The sequence below is a fragment of the Mustela erminea genome, chromosome 11, assembly GCF_009829155.1.
Source record: "Mustela erminea isolate mMusErm1 chromosome 11, mMusErm1.Pri, whole genome shotgun sequence".
Lineage (NCBI taxonomy): Eukaryota > Metazoa > Chordata > Mammalia > Carnivora > Mustelidae > Mustela > Mustela erminea.
In genome coordinates, this window is record NC_045624.1 from 49,320,914 (window position 1) to 49,344,990 (window position 24,077).

At 37.4% G+C, this 24,077-nt stretch overlaps 2 protein-coding genes across 13 annotated transcripts; one reads left to right on the forward strand and one right to left on the reverse strand.

Annotated features, from left to right (window-relative positions):
- Positions 1 to 1,713: 1,713 nt before the first annotated feature.
- On the reverse strand, positions 1,714 to 13,247 carry CBX3 (chromobox 3). 5 transcript variants are annotated; one of them, XM_032305651.1, is made up of 6 exons: positions 12,870 to 13,247; positions 11,375 to 11,426; positions 8,367 to 8,509; positions 5,557 to 5,719; positions 3,378 to 3,472; positions 1,714 to 3,009 (listed from the first exon to the last, which is right to left on the reverse strand). In XM_032305651.1, exons 2-6 carry the CDS (start codon positions 11,396 to 11,398, stop codon positions 2,883 to 2,885), a joined length of 552 nt encoding a protein of 183 aa, XP_032161542.1. In that variant the 5' UTR covers positions 11,399 to 11,426; positions 12,870 to 13,247; the 3' UTR covers positions 1,714 to 2,882. The 5 variants fall into 5 exon arrangements, with proteins under 5 accessions (XP_032161542.1, XP_032161540.1, XP_032161541.1 ...); XM_032305649.1 differs by lacking the exon at positions 12,870 to 13,247 and adding an exon at positions 12,598 to 12,730; XM_032305650.1 differs by lacking the exon at positions 12,870 to 13,247 and adding an exon at positions 12,454 to 12,722.
- A 435-nt stretch (positions 13,248 to 13,682) lies between these two features.
- HNRNPA2B1 (heterogeneous nuclear ribonucleoprotein A2/B1) lies at positions 13,683 to 24,077 on the forward strand. Of its 8 annotated transcripts, XR_004277018.1 has the most exons (14): positions 13,684 to 13,909; positions 16,887 to 16,922; positions 17,020 to 17,130; positions 17,311 to 17,457; positions 17,757 to 17,967; positions 18,109 to 18,210; positions 18,292 to 18,372; positions 19,089 to 19,151; positions 20,462 to 20,581; positions 20,841 to 20,963; positions 21,586 to 21,668; positions 22,519 to 22,748; positions 23,047 to 23,184; positions 23,731 to 24,077. XR_004277018.1 is itself a non-coding variant. In XM_032305646.1 (12 exons), exons 1-11 carry the CDS (start codon positions 13,904 to 13,906, stop codon positions 21,645 to 21,647), a joined length of 1,062 nt encoding a protein of 353 aa, XP_032161537.1. In that variant the 5' UTR covers positions 13,684 to 13,903; the 3' UTR covers positions 21,648 to 21,668; positions 23,731 to 24,077. The 8 variants fall into 8 exon arrangements, 6 of the variants coding, with proteins under 6 accessions (XP_032161539.1, XP_032161537.1, XP_032161536.1 ...); XR_004277017.1 differs by lacking the exon at positions 22,519 to 22,748; XM_032305646.1 differs by lacking the exons at positions 22,519 to 22,748; positions 23,047 to 23,184.

The window sequence follows — 24,077 nt, forward strand, 5'->3', positions numbered from 1 at the left end:
ACCTAGGAATCTTGCCACACCAATACCTGTCCAGGTATCTGAACAGATTTCAGGCCCTTTATGAGAAAGAAAAACTTCAGTTTTAAACGCTGACCAACATTTTTATAGTGGTATATGGTTTTCTTTGATCCAAAGGATTAGGCAAACTTTGTTACCCACACCTCTCACTTCTTCAGTGGTATTGATGTCCATCTTGGGGGGTAATAAATAAATAAATAAATAAATAAATAAAATCAGAAGGCTTCATCACAGTATCTAACAAAATCTGATTAAAGACTTTACTATAAAAATGACAGGGAAAATTAGGAAAATTTAGGACTATCCATACAACTTCAGGACAGGAGAAACATTTTTCAACATGACAGGAAATCCAGAAGATGTCAAAACTGACAAGAGTTGACCATATAAAATTTTTAAAAAGGTACAATCAAAAGATACCACAAATGTCAAAATATAGACACTGGGAAAAAATATTTGCAATACAAAAAATTTAGTGTTAATATTCTCACTACAAAAATAAGTGCCAATTAAAAATTTTTATAAAATTGGCAGTTTATAGATGAGGAAATGCAAATAGCCGTTAAGCATTAAAAGAATGCTCAGAAAAGATCATAGACATGCCAAATTAAAACCATCAGATTGGCTAAAAAAAAGTAAGGTCAATATTATTTATTTACAGTACAAGTGGGGATATAGGATAATGGTGACCAATGGGGAGAGAAAATCACTGCAAGCTTGACTTCAGTAATACATGGTAACCTCTATCTACTTAAGTCTAACTACACATTATATGTAAGAACATTCACTACACTGATAGCAAAAAAAATGACAACCTAACCTACCTACAGCGGTTGGTTAAGTTGGGAACTATTATACAGCAGGTGGCTATGCTACTGAAAATAAGACAAGGAAACAGATTTTACCATTAGAGCCCTGAGAAGGAACCAGTGGCCCTGCGTATAACTTTTCAGGTCAATGAGACAAATCAGAGTTCTGACCTCCAGAGCTGATAGTAAATTTATGCTGTTTTAAGCCATTAAACCTGAAGCAATTTTTTACAGCACCAAAAAGAAACATACAACATAATAAGGGGTAATAAAAGTAGTATGTGGACAATACGGTCTCCAGAAATTCCCTTACTGAAGTTTAATATAGGGAATATCAACAGGGAATTTGGTACCACCTAGGAACCCACTGTTGAGAGCAGTGCTAGGTACATAAAGAGACAAGTAATAAATAGCCTAGTATAGATAGGATTTAAAAAATTGTTTTTTAATTGAGGTATAACTTGACATATAACCTATCAGTTTCAGATACACAACATAATTAAATATTTAGATATACGGCAAAATGATTTCCTTTTCTCTGTATGAATTTTGGAGATTAGTAGAAATGGGTCTCTCACAACAGGATCTATCCTATCATAACTGTTTTTCAGACAGCGGTTTCAACAAACTAGATTCTAAGTATCAAAATTTCATTTTTTTTTTTTTTCAAAATTTCATTTTAATGAAGCAGATTCCTCTTAGGCACCCCAAGAAACCAATTTTCATTTTTGTGGAAATACATATACTAGTAAGTTTGAAACTCCTCAGCTCAAAAGATCTAAGACATATACTCTAATGCTTTAGTGTTATTTATAAACATGAACAGGATTCTAAGGTATGTCTCTACTCCCATTAGAAAATCAGATTAATAAAAAGTCTAATCACATAAAGGAATATAAAACTATTTATTGACCACTGTTTACCAGTATTTACAATAAAGTAAACAATATACAGTTGGATAACATTGACTACAAAGTTACTGTTTTTCCTGGTTTCTGCTGAACCAGTAACTCAAATACTGAAAAGACTGAGCCTACAGGTCAGGAATGAACTGGGGTAAAGAAAAAACATGCAGGTGAAGAATTTGGATTATACAAGCCTGTCCACCCATTTACTCCAACAGGTGCTAAACTGCCAACATCTCTAACCATCTGATTATGATTAGCTTCCATGAAGGAAGTTGCAGACAGTCCATGAATCGCGACCTTTTAGTCAATACAGCACAGAGAATTTCAACTTCTTAAAAAGGAATGGTTCACTAGAAGGAACCTTTACATGTCCATTTAACTAAAGTATTGCTTACCTAAGTAAAACACACAAGGACTTGTCTAGTTTTGTCATTTGGGTGGGGAGGTTGTTGGTAGTGATAAAATTTTCCTTTCAGGGATCTTGCAAATATACTTGCGTTTATATGGCTGTAGAGAAGGATATGGATTCTGATATGGCTGCTTTTAAATTGTCCAATTTAAATTGTTTACATTATATTTAAATTGTCCAATTAATTACAAAATTTGAAGGTTAAGGCCTCAGGAAAAACTTCAGTTTAAGTGATTTATTTCTTAAAATGCTGAAAATGATAGCATCCCAGAAACATGGGCTTATCCATGGTTATAAAATGCTGTTTTTGTTTTGGTGAATGTTAAAAACAAAAACCACTTATGTATTTTAAGTATACACACAAAAAAACCCCTAAATAAACAAAAAACCCAGAATGGTCCTTAGGCATATAGGAGTTAAACACAAATTCTGACTGAGTAAAGACTATGAAGATTTCCCCCAACATTTAGAAAAGGTTCTCTAATGCAGGGGGATAATATATCATGGTCTCAAATATTCTTTTCCGATAAAGGAAGCAACTACAGAAAGCTTTTATTTGTTTAAAGTAACCAGTGCTATAGATGCAAAAACCCCAACAACTCCCCCAATACTACTTCAAAACAAACATATCAAACTTGATTTTCATTAGAATGTTATTTCTTCACACTAATAAATCAAAAAACAAAGACCCAGATTTTATATATATATATAAATATATATAAAAAGCAATGCAAACAATTATTGAGCTTCATCTTCTGGACAAGAATGCCAAGTTAGTCTCTCTTCATAAAAAGCAATTACAATTTGAGGACACTTCATGTTTGCCTCTTTTGCCAGCACCAAGTCTGCCTCATCTGAATCTTTCCTGTCGTGAGGGAAAAAAAATGCTCAGTCAGAAGTCTCAACTGTTTTTGCCAACTGAGAATCTTTCACTTAAATCGTAATTCAATCAAAAGGTATTTAAGTGCTTCAGAAGGATGTGATATTCGTGGCTGTGTTCCAGTAAAACTACATTTTCCAAAACAGGCCGATCTTTGCTTTAAAACACCATTAGCAAACAAAGCCAACCACTCCCCCACCACCCTCCAAAAAACAAAAATCCTAGAATCATCTTTTCAGCAGATACTATCTAATGAGGAAAACTATAGAACCTTTTCTAGATAAGGCTTCACAAATTAAAATAAATAATCTACTCTCACTTTAAAATATAATAGCAACCACCTACACACTTACCATTTCATGAGAAACATTAACTCTCCACTGCTGTCTGTGGCACCAATTATTCGTTCAGGATCAAGACCTCTGGCAAAGCCTCTTGGTTTATCAGCCTGATTAAAAGATGTTAAATGACTATGTACATAAATGCTTCACCCACTTTCCATATTACAAACTAATAATATTAATTTCCCATTTGTTTTCATGAAATACAGCTTTCAAGTGAAAGTGGAAAAGAATGACAAGAGAAAGAACCCTTATTTACTACTAAAACACAAATCCAGGTATCTAAAAGTATTCTGAATCTCGAGGCAAGAAAACAAATGCCCTTCTTTATTATAATACATCAAAAAAACAGAACTGTGTAGGCACACAAATTTAATCCCTTTATTTCTGCTAGCTCATCAATAATTATTAGGAATTTGTTTAAATTATCCACATATTTTTAAAACACACACAAAATACAAATAGCAAAATAGTAAAAACTTCAAGTCAGACTGATCAGTATTGTCATCAATCTCCATTATAGTATTAAGAAATATCTAGCATAAAACATGGTTTTGACCCCTAGAGATCCCTGAGACCTTTAGTAGGTGTCTGGTTATCTGCAAGGTCCCCCCCACTTTCATTTATCTTTGACTTTGGAGTACCTTCATATGCCTCCACTAAACAACATTAAGACAGCAAATCAAATGCAGAACTGTCTTAAGCTAGACACTGAAAAGACAGGCAAAACTGTAAAATGCCACTCTTCTCATTTAAAGTTATTTTTCATGATAACTTATGAACATACAATAGGTTCTGTCCTTCTTAACTGAATATACAAATGTTTCAGAACTTTGTTTTAATTTCTAACAGGATTGATGGTCATAACACATGCAAATAAAAGTTCTCTGGCATTCTCAAAATTCTAGAGTATCAAAGGAGTTCTGAGACCAAAAAAGTTTGAGAACTGCTTAGATTAAGAAATCCCTTCTCCCTACCAGAATTTTCTATCAATATCCCAGGTTCTGGAGCCAGATTACCTGACTTAGTTAGAATGATGACTCTAAACTGTACTAACTGTGTAGCTTTGGGCAAGTTAATCTCTCTGTGGTTCAGGTTTATTACCTATAAAACAGGAACAATACTATCGGTCTCAGACATTTTGTAGTATAAAAAATGCAAATTAAGTTATGTAGAACACTGCTGGGCACACTGTAAGAGCTCAGTGTAGGATAACTACTGTTACTAAACAGTGCTTCTGCTGAATATACGGTTGACTTTCAATTTACCTTTATGGATTCTTAACACTGTTACCTTTTTGCTTTGGCTGCTAAAGCATCCAGAACCAAATTTGTAGTGAACCTCTGCTTCTCATCTGGAAAATGGGGATAATACCTATAATCTTAGCAGATCTGCCATGAAGATTTAACAGGTTATCTGTAAACTACTTGGCATCTAATTCAAATGATCCAATTTTAAACCCAAACACCTTATCAATAAATCTTTATTTTATGTTTAGTTCCCAAGCCTAAATACTAATTCAGAATCAAGACCATTTCCCAAATTGCTAGCAGGCATGGGAAATACAATGTTTTGGAATTGAGGGTTTAAACAAGTCGTTAGGTGTTTTGCCCAAAACCACACACACATTAGTGAAGCAAAGACTGGATCAAAATACTCATGCAGTTAATGAACCAGCTGTCTCAATTCACACCAAAATATATTTTAAAAATTTCTAGTACTAAAGATTTATATACTTCAAAATCAAAATGTTGTTTGGCAATATTCTGAAAAAACAAAGGTCACATGTGAAAGCAGGTTCTGGTGGTCAATGCCACTGTGGTCTATAAGGTTCTATAAGGTCTATCAGGATGTGCCATGTGGATTGTTTTTACTATATTGTAAGGGACTACAATGATATAATCTCTGTGTTCATCGTATTTAAGACTGCCAGTCCTGGATCACAGGAAATGGCTTATCAGGGATCAAATCCATGAATCTACTCAAAATAACACTAGCACAACAATCTAAGTGGTATACGCACTTATTACTGAACATTTATATGATGGAGGCTAGATCATGCCTATCCTTTTCGTCTTAAATATTAAGCATTTAAAATATTTGAAATTTTAAAAGTATCTTAAATGCATTCTAAAAATCAAGCCATCAACCTTTCACTTAGTCAGTGTGCTAGGCAATATCTTATACTTACAGCATCTCTTTTCTTCTTTGATTTGCTATCATCAGATTCACTGTCAGATAAAGATTTTCTTTTTGTACCATCTTTTTCTTTACCAGCTTTTTGAGAGTTAAGAAATGCTTCAATTAACTCTGGACAATCTAGATTTTCTTCAGGCTCCCAAGTATTGTCAGCACTGGGTTTGGTTAAAAAAAAAAAAAAAATCAATTAAATATGATTCATCACCATTATCCATGTTCATTTAACATATATCTGGGGAAAAAAAAAAGTCTGCTATACTGCAGATGCTTACCATTTTCTCCCTATCCCCACATTCTTTTGAGAAAATCTTATACTTCCTGGGTCTACTTTCTTAGCCTCTAGTAAGTGGGCAGTCTGCTGTATTACCTCCAAGTTGACTATACCTGCTCTAGCAGAATAAATGGAACTAGTATTTTCCCAAGTTACATAGACAACCCACTTCAGAATTTCTCTACAAAGGCTTTTGAAAAATGTTGATTCCCTATTCCCACCCCAAATTACTTTATCAGATCAGTTAGATTATGCCTCCGGTTGGGAACTTCAACACCATGTTTGAAAACACAAAAATTCTAAGGCATTCTATATAGGCAGTATTTTCAACTTCTGCTGCGTACTCAAATTTGGCAATGATAAAAAGCAGGTGTTGGCAACCCAAAAGTCAAATGCAGCTTTTGTATGTTGGGCAACTAAAAATGTTTTCCACATTTTTAATTGGGAAAAAATTTCAAAATGACAATTATAGGAAATCAGGGCCCATTCATTAGAAAAAGCTGTCCTCGTTTGTTTAACGAATTGTCTACTGCTGCTTTTGTACTATATTTGCAAGGATGAGTAATTATAAGAGGTGTACAGCCCACAAAACATTAAGTATTTACTACATGATTCTTTAAGGAAAAAGTTTGGCAACCTCTGATATAATGCTGAGATGACTATTTTCATGTGTTGTTCAGAGGGACTGCAAAGAAAATGAGTATCAATTACCAAACATGAATGTCAGATAATCCTACACTAGTGATATGCTTGTTCACTTAAAGACTCTATTGACCAATGTGGAGTTCGAACTCACTACTCCCAAGATCAAGAACTACATGCTTTACTTAACTGAGCCAGCCAGGTGCCCTGTAGGCTTGCTAACTTTGTGTACTGTGATCCAGAAAGCCTTTACAGAACAAGATAGAATGAAATTAATCATTTTAGAGACGATGGAAAAGAAAGGTAGTTAAGCTTCTGGTTACAGCTTGTGTCTTCTGATATGCTAAGATGCTAAAACTGGCAAACCTGAATCAGAGGATAGAGGACAAAAGAGATGAAGCAGAGCCTCCATTTTGTAGTGTTACTTTCATTACAGACTTCTATATTACCTAATACATTGTACTGCAGATAGTAGGTTCTTAGCCATACTTAAAGCCAATGGCCTTAAGTTTGAGAAAAAGAGGGAGACAAGGAGTTAAGTTTCTCAACATTTTATGGGCTAGACAGAGACAAATAGCATTTAATGTCTCATGAGATTCCAAAACAAACAACAAAAAACCTATCATATGATGGTAATCAATTTTTTGGCATACTAGCTAAATCTAATTTTAGAATAGTTCAGGACTTATTTTGCTTTGTTCTGCTATCTGTAGGAAATTTTTCTAGTGGTCAATTATGAACTTACACTGTATTTAAGAGCTCAACTAAGGATATTAGAAGGATAAAATAAAGAATCTTAAACTTCCCCTCAACTTGTAATCCCCAAATTGCTATGGAGACATCTTTAAATGTAAATGGCGGGGCATGTAGTAGGTAACAGATATTCAAAGCCTAAATATTTGACTAGCACACTCTCCCATCTCTGCCATGCTCAGAAAACTGTTGTCTATCTCTACCTATCCATTTTCAATAAGTCACTGACCACAGAGCCTTGCTGTTTTTGTGGTATAAGGCAGAAAAATCTAAGTAGATTTAGCACACGATAAATGTTAAGTGTAAGACTGGAATTTTTGCATGAGTCATTCACAATACAGCTAACATTATAATAACTATAAGAGCAATTAGTAACAAGGAACATAAAGAACTAAGGAGCTTAAAAAATGCCCACACCACTTCTTAGGAGATTAGGATACAGTAAACCTACTGCCTGTGGTCTAAGTCATGGATAATAAGCACTTCTGTTCAACACCCACCAGTCTACTTTATATATAGCTTCAATATTTTTAGTGTCCTTTGTAAGAATACAATGTCCATTAGATATTCTAATCAGTACAGTATCTAACTACACTAAAATGCACTATATAATAAACTGCACTCTTATAAATTTGATTCTCCAAGGCAATCAACTAATTTCAAATCTGACTGGTTATGACTGTAGGCTAAAAGCATGACTTTTTTTTTTTTTTAAAGATTTTATTTATTTATTTGACAGAGGGAGAGAGATCACAAGTAGGCAGAGAGGCAGAGAGAGAGGAGGAAGCAGGCTCCCTGCCAAGCAGAGAGCCCGATGTGGGGCTCTATCCCAGGACCCTGGGATCATGACCTGAGCTGAAGGCAGAGGCTTAACCCACTGAGCCACCCAGGCGCCCCTAAAAGCATGACTTTTTATTATTTTAAAAAAATTTTAGAATTAACATGTAATGTATTATTTGTCCCAGGGGTACAAGATGTGACTTTTTAAAACAGATCTCAAAGTACCTTGGATCAAAGGTGTCTTTACGTATAAAGAAATCTATGAGAAAATGGATTTTAAAAACCCAGACTAAAAGCAAATTTTAAATGTCACTTTGATGCAGTTAAACATATAATAAAAGCACCAGGTTTCTTACTCTGTAAAACCCTTCCACTTCAGGAAATACTCCACCTTCCCATTCACTACACGTCGGTCCAGTACTTTTTCCACCACAAATTCTTCAGGCTCTGCCTCTTCTACTTTTTTACTCTTCCCATTCTGTTTCTTTCCCATTTTTTGCTAAAATAAAACGAAAAAGACCTAAGAAACATCTTTTTTCATTTTTTGGTATATTTTAAAGACTAAATTATTTACATTATCATTGCATCTGACATCTATATTTTTACTTCTATATCCCAAGGCAGACACATTCTGAAAAGATAAAAGTCAACAGATAATCAAAAAGAATACTTAATCCCATTTTAGCTCAAACCTATCACCCATCCTCATGGCTGAAATAATAAAAATAATCAAAAACACTATGTGGAAAATACTGTTTATCTTTTCCAAATCTAATGCCTTACCTAGTCTACAAGACCAAATTTATTTATTAGAGTTTGTACTCATTTTAACTACAACATAGCAACAAACAACTAGAAAGTATTAGACAATGGTACAAAGAGAATAAATACTAATAAGAGACCTTATTAAGTGAACCATAGTCCCATTAAAAAACTATAGCCTCCAAACACTAACAATCCTATTTCTCAATACCAATACTAATTTCTCAATACTCAATACCAATGTCAAAAGTCTCAATTATACAGAAAGAGGTAAGTGCAGAATCCTGACATCAATTGTAGAGTAAACTAAGACCACTAATAGGTTAAAAAGGACACTATCATTGTTCCATAATGTCTGTATATATTATTATAGATCACATGGAACAAAATTATAATGTCACTTGAAGAGGCCACAATACTGGATTTTAATTCTCTATTGTAAAATCCTTCTTTCTTGGTTTCTCAGGTGTTAAAAGGTAGCCCAGGAAATCCACTTTATAAACAAATTTTTAGATTAGTTTTTTCTTTTTTGTATTAAGAGTATGAGAAAAGCCAAAAGACCAAGCTAAAATCAGTATTTCCCAGCAACTCACGTTATGAATTGAAAGCAGATAAAACAAAAACGTGAAATGGTTAATTAGACGAGACTAAGGGGGGATATCTCTGTTAATTTTAAAATAATTTCAATGGCGTTATTAAAAAAAAATCTCAATTGCCTAGTCATTAAAATCATACAAGCAGAAAAGTAACAACAGCAGTGACTCAATATTGCAAAAGGACATTAAAATTATGTAATTATTGAGAGGTGTACACACTTATAAAAAGTAAAAATTCTCTAGAATTTAAAATAACGCAGCAAACATCTGATTTTGTTGGATATCATCTCCAAGTTAGGCTTTACAATTTTCTTCTTATAATTTTCATCAGTCAAGACACTTGGGTATTGCAACCAGTCAGAGAGCTCTTTGATTCTGTACAGTACAAAGAATGGTAGCAAGAGAAAAGAAAAACTGTTGTAGATAAAAGCCTACTCGATGCTGATCCTAAGTGATAAACAAATTAACTATGTTCATGAAAGTAAGAGATTAATAAAGAGAATAACAAAAATAAACAAAGTGAAAAGAATAAACACAAAGATTAAAAAACCTTAGCACAAAAATATGAAATATTTACCACGGCACTCACAAGCAGTGAGCAGTTACCAGTGTTCACCTTTTTCTTTTCAAAAGAAAACTCACCCACATTCCCACCTAAACTAACACACCTCACCTCTCAAAATTCAAAGGTAGATTAAGAAAAACTTTCAAAGTTGTCAATTTATGATCCTTTAACAAAGGATCAGATATTTAAGTGTCACTCAGACACTGAAGACTATCAAAACTGTCTGCCAAAGCAACCTAAGCATCTATGTTTGCTTTATCTCTATTCATCCTCAAAGCCGCAGGGACAGCTAGTTCCTTCTTCCAATACCTGAAGGTCACAGGTAACCATATAGTCAATTCAATCATCTACACTTTGGTTTACTGCTTATGAAATTTGAAGTACAGTTCAATCTTGAGGGAGCACAGAACATGCTTTGTGCATTTTCCACTGATGACTTTGCTGGGAATCATCTGTGCCACAGACTTTGTTTCTTACTTAAATGTTTCCCAGGATATTTGAGTAAAATGTGCAACATTATGATGGCAAAAACTGAAAACCAAACTGGTCTTTAATGTGAAACCCAAGGGGAGAATATACAAACCCAAACCCAAATCTTTTGCTTTATTTAGATGTTAATACTGGCCTTTAATATGATTGCAATTATTGGTGAAATGTGTTAGAATTACTGTGAGAACATTAATTTTGAATTTCACAATTTTTATGTATTTCAGTGTTTTCAAAAAATCTAACTTGATATGCCTGAACATACATTAAGTCTTTACATATTCACAGAACTTTTCATAAAGTGTTAAGAATGCAAACTTAGGGTTTAAGAAAGTGGAGAAACAATTTAATTGCTCAAAAGATCCAGATCTAGCCTTCCTGGACACAGATTTGATTTTGTTTATTTTGTTTTTTTAGAAAAATGGCAATGATTTGAATTTAAGGGGTTTATGTATCTTAGAATAAGTCTGAAACAGGACAACATGAGCAAAATAATTGAATGACCTTTGTTCCAATCTAGGTGTATAAGGTTCCTGTTCTTTAAGCAATACTGAAAATACCTGGTTTCTCTAGAATTCATCATAGGATGAGTTAGGAAATGTTACGCCCAACAGCAAGGGCTTTACAGCATTGTCTGTTAATGCTCCTTCCATGTTGCAAAAGTTTATTTTTATTTCAAGATTAAAATACTTTTAAGAGTATTTAAATAACTCATTGTGCTATCCTCCCAAGATTAGGTTTCTCTAATTGGATTAAGACATTATTAAGCCAAGTCAGTAAGTATCTCAATGTAATGATTTCGTTTTCGCCTCTAACTCTCCCCATCACATGGGGGAGAGGGGACTGGGAAATACGTGTGGCTGTAAATATCTCAACTACAGAGATGCTAAGTTATAATTTTTGGGAAAAAAATTTGAGTTAGATCCTTACATATTTTAGGTTTTCATTAACTTACCAATGTAGTTTTATTGGAGGCCATTTTTTATTGCAGACTTGAAGAGCTATTACTAGAAAAATGCATGACAGTTAAGAAGTTTGCATGACAGAAAAAAGGTAGCTAAACACAAGTTTTGTTTGGATTCCAACCCCCACCTATGTATCGTATACTGTAAAACTTGTACTCAAATCCAGAGATGCAGGTTTGAGATCCTGCGTTATTAGGGATCTATGCCTGCTGAGTACATCAGTGCTCTAACCAGGTGGGTCTAGAAAACCTTATAGTGGGTACGCTAATATCTGAGATAGTTCTACAAAAGAAAAAAAGAGCACAATTTTTTTTTCCAATTTAAATCCAATTTATGTCATACCCAGCCTTTTTAAGAAAATGGCCAAATAATTTGGTTCAAATTCGACGTGACCACCCAATTACAATGATAAATTATTGTGAATTTTCCCTTTAGACCTTTTAACAGTCCAAAGAGGCGCCTATAAACCCCAACTTGGTTTCTTAGAAACCCTGCCCCTTTATAATCACTAGTTTAAAAACTGAAAAAGAAAAAACACCATATCGAGATGCTTCAGTCCCATTACGTGCCACTTTCAAAAAACAAACCACCTCTTCTATCCGCTCCCCATAAGCCCCACCCTGCTTAGCGAGGCCTAAACACCCGGCCCCTGCCCCCCACCCAGGAGCGCGGGCCTCGTGGTCAGCCCATCCGCGGGGAGAAACAAAGGCCGCGGCCCGGGGGCTCAAGGGCACTGCACCACCGGGCCCGCGTTCTCCCCCACCCGGCGGTAGCCACGTAACGGAGCGCCCGCCGCAGCCTCGGAACAGCGGGCCGCGCTGATGCGGGAGAACGCACCGCCCTCATTAGAGGCCCCAGTCACCGACCCAGGCCGTAAGGGGGAGGAGGGCCCCTCATCTTGATCGCGGATGGGGGAGGGGAAAAGGAAATGCGCTTTGTCTAGAAATAAGGCGGCTGTCGCCACGGCTCTCTACCCTCTCTAGGATAGTCTCCCTCTCCCCCTCCCCCACCACTAACTCCAGGCGCCGGCCCAGCCCCAGGCCCGCCGCGGGGTCTCCGCTCGACTCACCGCTGCTTCCCGCCAGCTCCCCACTCGGGGTCGGGTGGGGAAGGGCGGAAAGCGGGGAGCTGGGTGGCGGGGATCCCTGGGGCGCAGGCGGTATTTTAGGCACCACAACCAAGTAGAGAGAGAGAGAGAAAGAAAGACACCGACTTCACCGCCTCCGAGCTGCTCCGGGTCCCGGGTCTGCGGCGTCTCCGGCCCTGCGCGCCTCAAGCTCCAGCCACATCCGAGGGGGAGGGGGGTGGGGAGCTGCGCGCTGGGCAGCCGCTGGAAGGGGGGGGGGGTGGCACCGCCCACGCCGGGCGGCCGCGAGGGGCGGGGCGGGCGGGTGCGCGCGCCCGGCGGGGGGAGGGGCCGAGCGCCGCGCCCGCCGAGAACCCGAGCCCGGGGCAGGTGGAAGGCTGCGGCGGCGCGGCACTTACCGTTCGCGGCGTGGCGCCTGGTGGTCCCCGGAGGGGAGGGAAAGGGAAGTAGAGGCGAGGACAGAAACTGATCTTCTAGACGGAGGCGTTTCTGCTTCGCAGCAGCAGCGCCTAGCGCCCAAACCGGGCTCCGCCCACTTCTCGCCCCTATAAGTGGGTGCCTCCAAACGCCAGGGGTGAGGGAGTGAAGAGAAACTTGGTTGGGGAGAATTGGGAGCTAAGAAGGAGTGCCCCTCGCAGACCACTCTTTCCAAAGACCTCTCTTGAACCCGAGGGGTGGACTCCCCAAAACGGTCAGAAGTAGGTTGGTGGAGCGGGAAGTGTAACGTGTTGACTAGGAGTCGCTTCGGGTGTTTCCGGAAGGGGCCGAGTCAGTCCTCAGCGCGGGTGGAGAGTTAAGGGAGGGAAATCGAGGGGCGAGGCTGCTACGATTATTCTGGCGGGAGATCAGGGGCGGGGCGCGGGAGGCACGGATTATCAGAGGCTTTGCGACGGGGACCACCTCCCGGGTTGAGGGGGCTGGACTTTAGGACTGTGCTTTAAGCTCCTCCCGACAGCGTTAATTTCAAACTGCGCGACCGTTTTTCACCTGCCCTGCGCTAAGGCGGGGGCTGGACCCAATTCCCTGAGAGAGAAATACGCAGGACTCGAGCCTTCCGCAATTCACTGAGACCATTTACGCAAGTGACGTCAAGCACTACTACTGGCTGTAAGGGGGGGAGGAGTACGTATCTGGCGTAAGGAGGGCGTACAGCGTTCCCGCCATTGGCGGCGGTTAGGGCGTTTACGCAACGGCCTGACGTAGGGGAAGACGCGTTAGTCGGGGGGAAGGTTCTAGAAAAGCGGCGGCAGCGGCTCTAGCGGCAGTAGCAGCAGCGCCGAGTCCCGTGTGGAGGTGCTCTTAGCGGTGTTGTTTCTCGAGCAGCGGCAGTTCTCACTACAGCGCCAGGACGAGTCCGGTTCGTGTTCGTCCGCGGAGATCTCTCTCATCTCGCTCGGCTGCGGGAAATCGGGCTGAAGCGACTGAGTCCGCGATGGAGGTAACGGGTTTGAAATCAATGAGTTATTGAAAAGGGCATGGCGAGGCCGTTGGCGCCTCGGTAGAAGTCGGCCACCCGCCTCCGTCTGAGAGTCGCGGTGAAATAGGGCCGCTTCAAAAGCGGTTGGCTTCAGGATATTTTTGAAGAGGGTTCGTTAGTGGAGGCCTGATTGAACAGTATCTTCCCCACCCTCAGCCTGCCGGCGCCATTTCCCTTTGCTGGGGGTGGGGGATGGGGAATTTCCACATGGCGGACGCAGCCCTCCTTCGGCGAAAAGTGGGGCGCGGAGGCGGGAATTCTTACTCCCTTTTCAAAGCACGCTTATTTGGGGGGCCCGGCGTCCCCGCATCTGAGCTTTTCGGCGGGCTTCGGATCCTCCTGAGCGAGGCTGCGGAGCTTCCCCTCCCCCTCCCCTCTCCCGGGAACCGGATTTGGCGGCCGCCATTTTCATTCCTTTCCTTCCTCGCGGCGTTTTTCTTTTCAATCTCTGGATCCTGCTAATTTGATTCCTTTAACGAAGAACAGAAGTGGTTAACTATTTTTCTTTCTTTTCGGGCTGTTTTCATGCCGTTTCGAGGTGGATTCCGAGTGTTTTGTGAGCTTGGATCTTTAAAAGTCCTGCGCACCTCGTTAGAGTCTCTTTCCCTTTCCCTCGATGAAATGGCGCCATTGCGTTCAGAAGCCACACCGAAGAGCGGGCGGGTGGGGGAGTCGGTTCCCCGGGGCTGGTTCACACGGTTTAAGACGAGGAGGTAAAACTACCACCCAGGGTATTGGGCCCAGTTTTAAGTCGAGCCGTACTACAAAGAACATTTTGCTTTTCAACTGTCGTGGGGGGTTCCCCCCTTTTTTCCTTTTCTTTTCTTTACTTTTCTTTCTTTTTTTTTTCTTTTCTTTTCTTTTTTTTTTTTTTTTTGGAGTATCGGTATTATCTGGGTTTGCCGTGATTAAAAAGCTAGTCGAATCGCAGAAAACTTTAGAAATAAAAATTGGGAGCCTTAAGTTAGTACCGACTGGGTGGCAGTGGGGAAGGTGGGGGGGGGGCTGTCGGTTTCACAATTATTTTCCTGAAAGATTTCTTTTGAACTGTAGAATTACTCGTGTTTTAATATTTTTGCTGGGAAACAGTCTTTATTGGGTAATAGAGGTTCTTGAGATACGGTAGGAATTAAGAGGAAAGTGAAAATTTTTATCTTCGGTTCTTTGGTTAAAACGTGGTTCAATCCTTCGTTACGAGTTAACGGCTGGGCTATTATGTATTTGAACTTTGTCATTTGCTTTTTTCATCTATGTTTGCTATGATGGTTGATCATTGTAAGAATAAGGTCTCAAGCGAAGGGGGCCTGATTGGGTATTTTCTTTGACCTTAAGCACACTTATAAAATAACTTTGTTTGTAATCGATAGTGGACATCGGGTAAGTTTGGAAAAAATTGAGGTAAGTAATGAGTTTTTGCCTTTTGTTAGTGATGTGTAAGAATTATTGTAAATGCTTTTTTTTTTTTAACTGCGTAAATGTGGATTGTAAAAGACCGACTTAACGCTAATTAGATAAATCCGCTTAATTTAAATACCAGTATGTCAGATAATCGCTTAACGAGTTATTTGAGTATTTTGGGAGCTTCATAGTTTTTGTCACCTTTCAAATTTTTTCACAGTTCTGAGAACTGCAGGGAAAAAAATCTTTATTAAATGCTTATCACTTTTTTGAGCTGTTTGGAAATTCATGCGTGGAGGGAGATACCTCCATAAGAACTGAGAGAGCTGTAATATTATTTGCTGATAATAAGCTTTTATATGGGAAGTTATATTTGACCTTTGATTTGTATTATACACTAATAATAGGACATTATGACCTATTCTGGTTTTTGAATATTTTAATTTTTTAACCTACTTTTCTGAAAACAGTATAACTTTTTTTTTTTTCCTTCACTGACAGGCAAAAATACAGGGCTGTTAATGCAACATATTTGCTTGGTGGCTTAGAGGGCTTAGAATTTTTTTGACTCATGTCCCCTGTCCCCCCCCCCCCCCAACACACTTGTAAAATTAGAGACATTTGTGTTGTGTATTTTGCCAGATGGCCAGTAAGGCCAGTACACCCGAATTTTTGTGGGTGGTTGTTGGTTTTGTCCTCTCCTTTCCCTGAAGTGTAAAGCGTAGCAGTACAAAACTACTGAGTAGTTAACAGTGATCATTTAAAGTTTTATGGTTTTTGAAAGGTTAGATTACAGCAGTTTACTGCACTAATGGTTCAGTAATAATTCAGATTGTTCTGTATCCTGTCAGTACCAAATACAAGTATGCCCACAAAAACCCCAGGTAGGTTAAAAAGTATTGAAGCTCTGAATACCCAGCATTGGTCATGTTATTTGTGCCTTGGTCAAAAGGGGGGGGGCAGATTTTATAAGGCTCTTTGGGTACATAACATCGAATGTTTTAAGTTTTTTGTCATCCATATCCCCCCCCCCCCCCCCCAGTCCTTCATGGAGAGTTGGTATATGGGGAAAGATTTTTCTTGGTGGGTTTTTTTTTCTCTAATTGCAATGCATTAGAATCACCACCAGAGGGAGCAGAAAAGAGAAATGAAATGTGACTGTTAGACACTGAATCCTGAAATGGTAAATTCTGGGTTATGAGTAAACAACAGTTTTTGTATTAAGAAGCGGTATATTTACAATGCATATTTAAAAGCCAGTTTCTTTGTTTTGGGCAATAGGATTGAATGCAGATTTTGATAAAAGTCCTTTAAACCTTCAATGATCAGAGAATAGGTCTATTCCTCTTTTCAGAAAGTTTTAAGATAAAGGGATGTTAAATTTATTCAAAATAATTTAATGTCATTTAAATTTAGATCAAGCATTAATGATTTTGAGACTTGTGTAGATCAGCTGGGGAAATTTTTTTGGTGTAACACAACTAATATGCAGTTTAACATATGGTTTAAATTTGATGTAAGTTTTTTTTTTCCCCCCCAGAAAACTTTAGAAACTGTTCCTTTGGAGAGGAAAAAGGTACTCTGCCAGCAGGTCACCTCATATTTAAGAATTTAATTTCCTGCATACAAAGAGGAAATGTAAATAAAAATTGAAATGGTGTTCTCCTTTGCAGAGAGAAAAGGAACAGTTCCGTAAACTCTTTATTGGTGGCTTGAGCTTTGAAACCACAGAAGAAAGTTTGAGGAATTACTACGAGCAATGGGGGAAACTTACAGACTGTGTGGTACGTTATAGAAAAGCGCCTGCAGTACTAGTTTTTAAACTGTTAGGTGTTTAAGATGTTGAGTAAAATGCAGAGAAAATTATTTTGATTTCTGTTCATTGTGAAAACTACTAGTCTTTTAAATTGTTAGTTCATAACATAAGTAATGAAATGAGCTAAAGTTTCCCCTTTGGTTTTAAGGTTATGAGGGATCCTGCAAGCAAAAGATCAAGAGGATTTGGCTTTGTAACTTTTTCATCCATGGCTGAGGTTGATGCTGCCATGGCTGCAAGACCTCATTCAATTGATGGTAGAGTGGTTGAGCCAAAACGTGCTGTTGCAAGAGAGGTAAGCAAAATATAACTGTACCGTTAATACAAAGAATATTCTGTCCTACTGAAGATTACACTAACTTTTGAAAGAATTAAGTTTTGGATCTTCACATGCTCTATTAGTTTTCTACTCTTTGCTTTTCTTAGATTTACTTTTATTTTCTCCCCCCAAAAAAACCTGGGTTCTTAGTTGTAAGATGTTGCTTTATCTGGTGTATTATCGTAGAATAAAGGCTGTCTTTGGTTCCCAGATAGTGTGCTTTAAAATTTGTTTTGGTTTCTTCTGTTAAGATTTTTTTTCTCCCATAATTTCAGGAATCTGGAAAACCGGGGGCTCATGTAACTGTGAAGAAGCTGTTTGTTGGTGGGATTAAAGAAGATACTGAGGAACATCATCTTAGAGATTATTTTGAGGAATATGGAAAGATTGATACCATTGAGATAATTACTGATAGACAGTCTGGAAAGAAAAGAGGCTTTGGATTTGTTACTTTTGATGATCATGATCCTGTGGATAAGATTGTGTGTAAGTGTCTATAAGCAGTAGGTTGTGTTGCTCTTTACATACAAGGTTTTGGGTTTGTTAACTTTATTAAAGGGTAGATTGTACAGGTTGTGTACTGATAAAAGAATTTTTATATAATGGAGTGTGAATTCTTCATTGCAGTGCAGAAATATCATACCATCAATGGTCATAATGCAGAAGTAAGAAAGGCTCTGTCTAGACAAGAAATGCAGGAAGTCCAAAGTTCTAGAAGTGGAAGAGGAGGTAACTTTTAACTCGTGTTTATTTTTCTTTTTAAAACTTACTTGAATGAATGCTTGTTACTAACCTGGTCACTTACTACAGGTAATTTTGGTTTTGGAGATTCTCGTGGTGGTGGTGGAAATTTTGGACCAGGACCAGGAAGTAACTTTAGAGGAGGATCTGGTAAGTTTGAGTTCTAAATGTTATATAAGGGTATATATGCTAAATTAAAAATTCATTCAGTTTGAATTAGAGGAAATGCAGTCTAATTTTTTAAAGTTTTTTTTTTAAGACTTAAATAGATTGTATCCTGGTTGAATATTTTTAATTTGCCAGGTAGGAGGTTATAGTTAAAAATGTAATCCAAGACAATCAGTTGCAGAGATCCTTCTTAGAGTAGTACACTTAAAAAAAGAAAAAAAAAAAAAAGTTTTGTGATTTGAAACTAGCTTTAAAAAAACGGGTGTGCTCCTGAGTGGGAAGTGAAGACCTGTGGAGAGTTTGTTTGTCTGTAGGCTTTAAAAGGTCTGTATCAGTTAATATTTTTTTTTCTTTTCAACTTCAGTTATATTTGAATTACTGATAATCAAGAATCTCATTCTTGTGCATCAATTACAAATAACTTGATCTTAGCCAAAAAGCCAAGAAGTGATCTTATGCATAAATAAATGGAATCTCTTAAAAATTAAGTCTTGCCAGGTCTAAGCCCACAAATTAGACAATTGCCTTGGGAGATTTGTCCGTGTACGTCTTTGTCTTTAAAGAAATGAGTAACAGTACCTTTCTGGCACAAAGAGGGTGTTCTTAATTATTTTCATTCAGAAGTATTAATAATGCAGAGGAAAGGTTAAATTAAAACGAGGGTGAACAGAGTATAACTTTCTTTCTGTTTCTAACAGATGGATATGGAAGTGGTCGTGGATTTGGGGATGGCTATAATGGGTATGGAGGAGGACCTGGAGGTCAGTTTCTGTTGCATTTTAGTTTGTGATTTAAAAATTTAAGCAATATGTATTTGTATTGTTGTATGTTACACATTCGTTCTTAATGTTCTGCATTTTACCTTTGTAAAGGGCTTAGGTGGTAGTGGTTCAGTTATTTGGCTCTTCCTTTATAATTTGCATTTTAGTTGTATACCTTATGGAAAGTATTATTTGCTTATATGTGTTAAATACCATTTGCAAAATCATTTAGAAAGATTTTAATAGAGCTTTTAAGATTTTGCTGTCATGCTATCCCATTGTTTCTTAAGCAAAGAATCAGATCTAGATGTATTCTCTGTGCTGTTTTCCTGAAAAACAGACCACTAGATGTAATAATCGTGGTCAACATGTAAGGGGAGGGGTATGTAAGATTAGTTGTTTATCTTAAAATTAGTCCCTTACCAGGATAAATCCCCCATGGAATTTATTTTCAAAAGTAACTGAAAACTTCCTAAAATACACAATTGTACAGTTGTGTTCTTGGGACCAGCTCAAGTTGTGAGCCACTGTTCCATAACAAGTGATGTATTAGATGTATGTTCTGTTGGAGTACAGGAAAGTTTACATGCTTACTGATAAATGTCCTATTAAGAATGGGATATTAAAAATGGTGAGCTAGTAATAGACCTGATTGCTGGTTTTGCCACTCCTTGAGTACGGTTAAGTTAATCCTATATCCTAACTACATCAGTTTTGCTTTGAAATCCAAATACTAATTTGGTATTATGAGAAAGATGAGTTCTTGTATTTCAGTAATTGGAGACTGCCATTTTAAGTTTCTGAATTACATACAAGTTTGCTAATTTCTGGTCCTCCCCCCCATTTCTACTCAGAAAACGGGTGTAGTGGGCATATTACTTAAGAGACATGGGAATTTATGGGGAAACAACTTCTTGGAACTTAATCTTTTGGACCAGTTAGGGGTATGTGGCTTTTTTTTGGTCCTGCTACCCTGTGCCTCTTGTCTGCTCCCACAGTCCTTAGGCAAAACACAAGTGTTTCAGGATATCTTCATAGAGAATCTTAGCTGTCAGGGGAGAGCTGTGGCATTGCAAGAATTTGTCTCTGTATAGGCTTTATCCAGTTTGTGAACAAGTGCTCCCTGCCCCTAAATGTTTACCAGGGATAGGTACTCTGTTCTGCCCTTGGGGCTGTTAAGGAAGAGATTTCATAAAATAAGTACTTTGTTTATAAGAATGTGTTTTGGAAAGCTGGAAATGGGTGTGATAAGACAGTTCAAATGCCATTGAAAATATTAAGTAATTACTTAAAGGCTTATTTTATAATAGGTGGCAATTTTGGAGGTAGCCCTGGTTATGGAGGAGGAAGAGGAGGATATGGTGGTGGAGGACCTGGATATGGCAACCAGGGTGGGGGCTACGGAGGTGGTTATGACAACTATGGAGGAGGTAATAAATTCACCTGCAACCTTTATGTGGGAATTTGGATTGGAATTAATGACTTTTAACACATGAGATTTTGCATTACAATGTTGTCAGTAGTTGTCTTAAAAAACTGTAGAGTTGTAGATAGGGGTCTTGCATTTATTCTGATGATTGTTTTTCTGGGAGATTTGTTCTTAATATGCTTACCATGTTTCACTGGTTTAATGCTTGAATATGTTATTTTGAAGGTCATTGTGCAAAACCTATTCAAATTTTTTCACAGGAAATTATGGAAGTGGAAATTACAATGATTTTGGAAATTATAACCAGCAACCCTCTAACTATGGTCCAATGAAGAGTGGAAACTTTGGTGGTAGCAGGAACATGGGGGGACCATATGGTGGAGGTAATTTGTTAGATTGTTTACATTTTGTGATTACAGGATACTTTGATGACTTTAAGAATGAAGACATCTGATCGTTAGAGTAATACTTAACATTGTAATTCAGTATAAAATGGTGGGATATTAGTGGTATAAATATTTTGGACTTGGGAAAGTGGTTTGGGCATATCAGGTGGGGATTTTTATTTTTTTTTTTGGCTAATTATTTCCTACGAAAAAGCCAAAGAATATTGAGCACATTACAAGTTCTATAAAGTTCTAGGCATTATCTCTTTGAAAATTAATTGAATAAAAATTTGAGATTACTTATTAAAAGTCTTATTTAAGGTTTGGTGACAGTTGTAGTACTAAACCAATGTTTTTATGCCTCTTATGTTTAGAATACCTTTTTTTAACCCTATACTGACAGCTCTATAAAGGAATAGCAGTAAGATGTTCAAGTGTAAAGGGCAAAATTAAACTTTGTGAGTCTGGGGTAATTCATCGCCCAGGTTGTAGGTTAACCATAAGCAAATAAGTTATGAGCTGTGTTTCAAGGAGGGTTATGTCTAGCTATAGATAGCATCAGGCTTATTATGGAAATTGGAAATAAGTTTGCTTTCTCTTGCTGTTTCAATAATTCTAGGAAATTATGGTCCTGGAGGCAGTGGAGGAAGTGGGGGTTATGGAGGAAGAAGCCGATACTGAGCTTCTTCCTATTTGCCATGGGTAAGTAGCTTTTGAGTTTTACATTATTATTGTCTTGGGAGATCTAGCTGCCAGGAGTAAAAGCTTTTTAGGATCATGTTATCTTTCCTTAAAATCTGGTTAGATGGATAATTTCATAACCTATTTTTTTTTTACTCTTTACTTCTGTTGAAACAGGCTTCACTGTATAAATAGGAGAGGATGAGAGCCCAGAGGTAACAGAACAGCTTCAGGTTATCGAAATAACAATGTTAAGGAAACTCTTATCTCAGTCATGCATAAATATGCAGTGATATGGCAGAAGACACCAGAGCAGATGCAGAGAGCCATTTTGTGAATGGATTGGATTATTTAATAACATTACCTTACTGTGGAGGAAGGATTGTAAAAAAAAAAAAAAATGCCTTTGAGACAGTTTCTTAGCTTTTTAATTGTTGTTTCTTTCTAGTGGTCTTTGTAAGAGTGTAGAAGCATTCCTTCTTTGATAATGTTAAATTTGTAAGTTTCAGGTGACATGTGAAACCTTTTTTAAGATTTTTCTCAAAGTTTTGAAAAGCTATTAGCCAGGATCATGGTGTAATAAGACATAACGTTTTTCCTTTAAAAAAATTTAAGTGCGTGTGTAGAGTTAAGAAGCTGTTGTACATTTATGATTTAATAAAATAATTCTAAAGGAAATTGTGTAATTATAGACTTTTTATTTTAAATAAGTTAAGGAGTGGGTAGTATAATTAAGGTCCATTGCAAAGCTGTTGTTATATTTGTGTAAGATAAATGCTGGTCAGTTATAAGTGTGTTGTCTGCAATTCATCAGGATTAAATTATCTAGATAACTTAAGGGATATCTCTGCAAAGAGAAACACCTTTTTAGATCTTTTAGATGCTGCTTCTTCAATGCAAGGAAAGGAAATAACCCCAGCGAGGTACTCTTCAGGGATACAGGTCTAGTACAAGAGAACTCTTGACGGCTACTAAGTTCAGCCAGTCTTAAAAAACTGTGCTGTTTCTGCAAAGCTTTAAACTACAGTAGTTTATAAGGATGACATCGAAAGCTGAGGGTGTAGAGCAAAATAGTTCTAAGCTTCAGTTAAACTTCTTTAGGTAAGATCTTAATTTACTTTTTCTTTCTTAATTTTCCTCCCCAAAAGATAAACTAATACTACTCTTCAATGGTCTTTCAGTATAGTGGTTCTTATGTAGTTTAACATAGCTATAAATTTGAGTTTAACAATTTATAAACTCAAGAGAATAATCTTATAAACCCTGTTTTCCAATCTGTCATTTACTTAAATTATTTTGGTTGTTTTTTCCCCCCTTTTTTTCCTTCTTTCCCACCCCCTCTCCCTCTATGAAGATTCAGGTGCTTAACATATCATTTTTTTCCCTGCTGGAATTTTAGCATTGATATGAACCATGGACAAGTATATTCTGCTGCCACAAAGACTGTAAAGTGCTTCATTTCAACAGCTGAGGCGCAAGCCAAGTGATCATTAATAAAGCTTTTCTTGGTTCCTTCAGTGGTGTTGGTAGTAAAATGGTAGGTAAAAGTTAGGCTGCAAGTTCAATAAATCATGAAATTACCCATCATTACACCCTTGTGTATTCACGTTTCTTGGATCAAGCATTTTGAGTGAACTCTAGTGGTTTTTATTAAAAATAAAGATATTTTGTTCTTCTGTTATATGGTTGTTCTAGTTTTACATGCTTATCAGGATCAGGTTCAGGAGAGGTAGGGTAAAATGGTTGAAACTATTTCCAAATGATAGTTTATTCTTAACAAATAAAGTGTCTACATTATAAATCCTGTATGTATCCAGTACTAAATATTTGGGTTTAAATGTGATAATTTTTTCCCAACCCCGTACCTTATAGGAGAGATGTAGGTTGGCTGCCGAAATTCTTAAATGTCATCAGAGTTTGATTTGCCTGGCTTTATTGCCTTTTCAGGAATGTGATAATCAGGGCATATTCTACTGTATGCACCAGTGAGTCTTCTTTGATCCTAAGACCACCACTGAAGTTATTTAGGTTCTTTGGACAAACATGATAAACTTCTTCAGATACTTTTTTTTTCCTTTGGCAGGAAGGTGTCTTGCTGCAGGTAACTAATGAAGAAGTGGTCAACCACAGAGTCTTCAAGAAATAAGAAATTCTGTACCATCTGAAAGTAGTTCTTGTTGGTGCCTTCATTTAAAAAAAAAAAAGCACTTTAAGTTTAAAGGGAAATGTTTTCTGATAAAATACAAACTTCATTTAGTACAGGTTCTTAATATAAAACAATTACAAAATGAGTGTTGTTTGTAAAAGAGTAACATCAGATAAGCGAGAGAGAGAAATGTATCATGTTTTAAACTAGGTTTTGTGAGTAGACAGATAAAAATTCTATTTTAAATATAAAGTTTATAAAATAAACACTTTTGTATTAAAATA

What these genes read in the sequence shown, in the direction of transcription:
- CBX3 (XM_032305651.1), bottom strand. Translation starts at nt 11,398, where the DNA reads ATGGCCTCCAATAAAACTACATTG. An exon ending in CCTCCAATAAAACTACATTG is followed by an intron (nt 8,510 to 11,374) that starts GTAAGTTAATGA and finishes GTTTTATTTTAG; the next exon opens with CAAAAAATGGGAAAGAAACA. An exon ending in AAGTGGAAGGGTTTTACAGA is followed by an intron (nt 5,720 to 8,366) that starts GTAAGAAACCTG and finishes AACCAAACCCAG; the next exon opens with TGCTGACAATACTTGGGAGC.
- HNRNPA2B1 (XM_032305646.1), top strand. An exon ending in GTATGGAGGAGGACCTGGAG is followed by an intron (nt 19,152 to 20,461) that starts GTCAGTTTCTGT and finishes ATTTTATAATAG; the next exon opens with GTGGCAATTTTGGAGGTAGC. An exon ending in GGGGGGACCATATGGTGGAG is followed by an intron (nt 20,964 to 21,585) that starts GTAATTTGTTAG and finishes CAATAATTCTAG; the next exon opens with GAAATTATGGTCCTGGAGGC.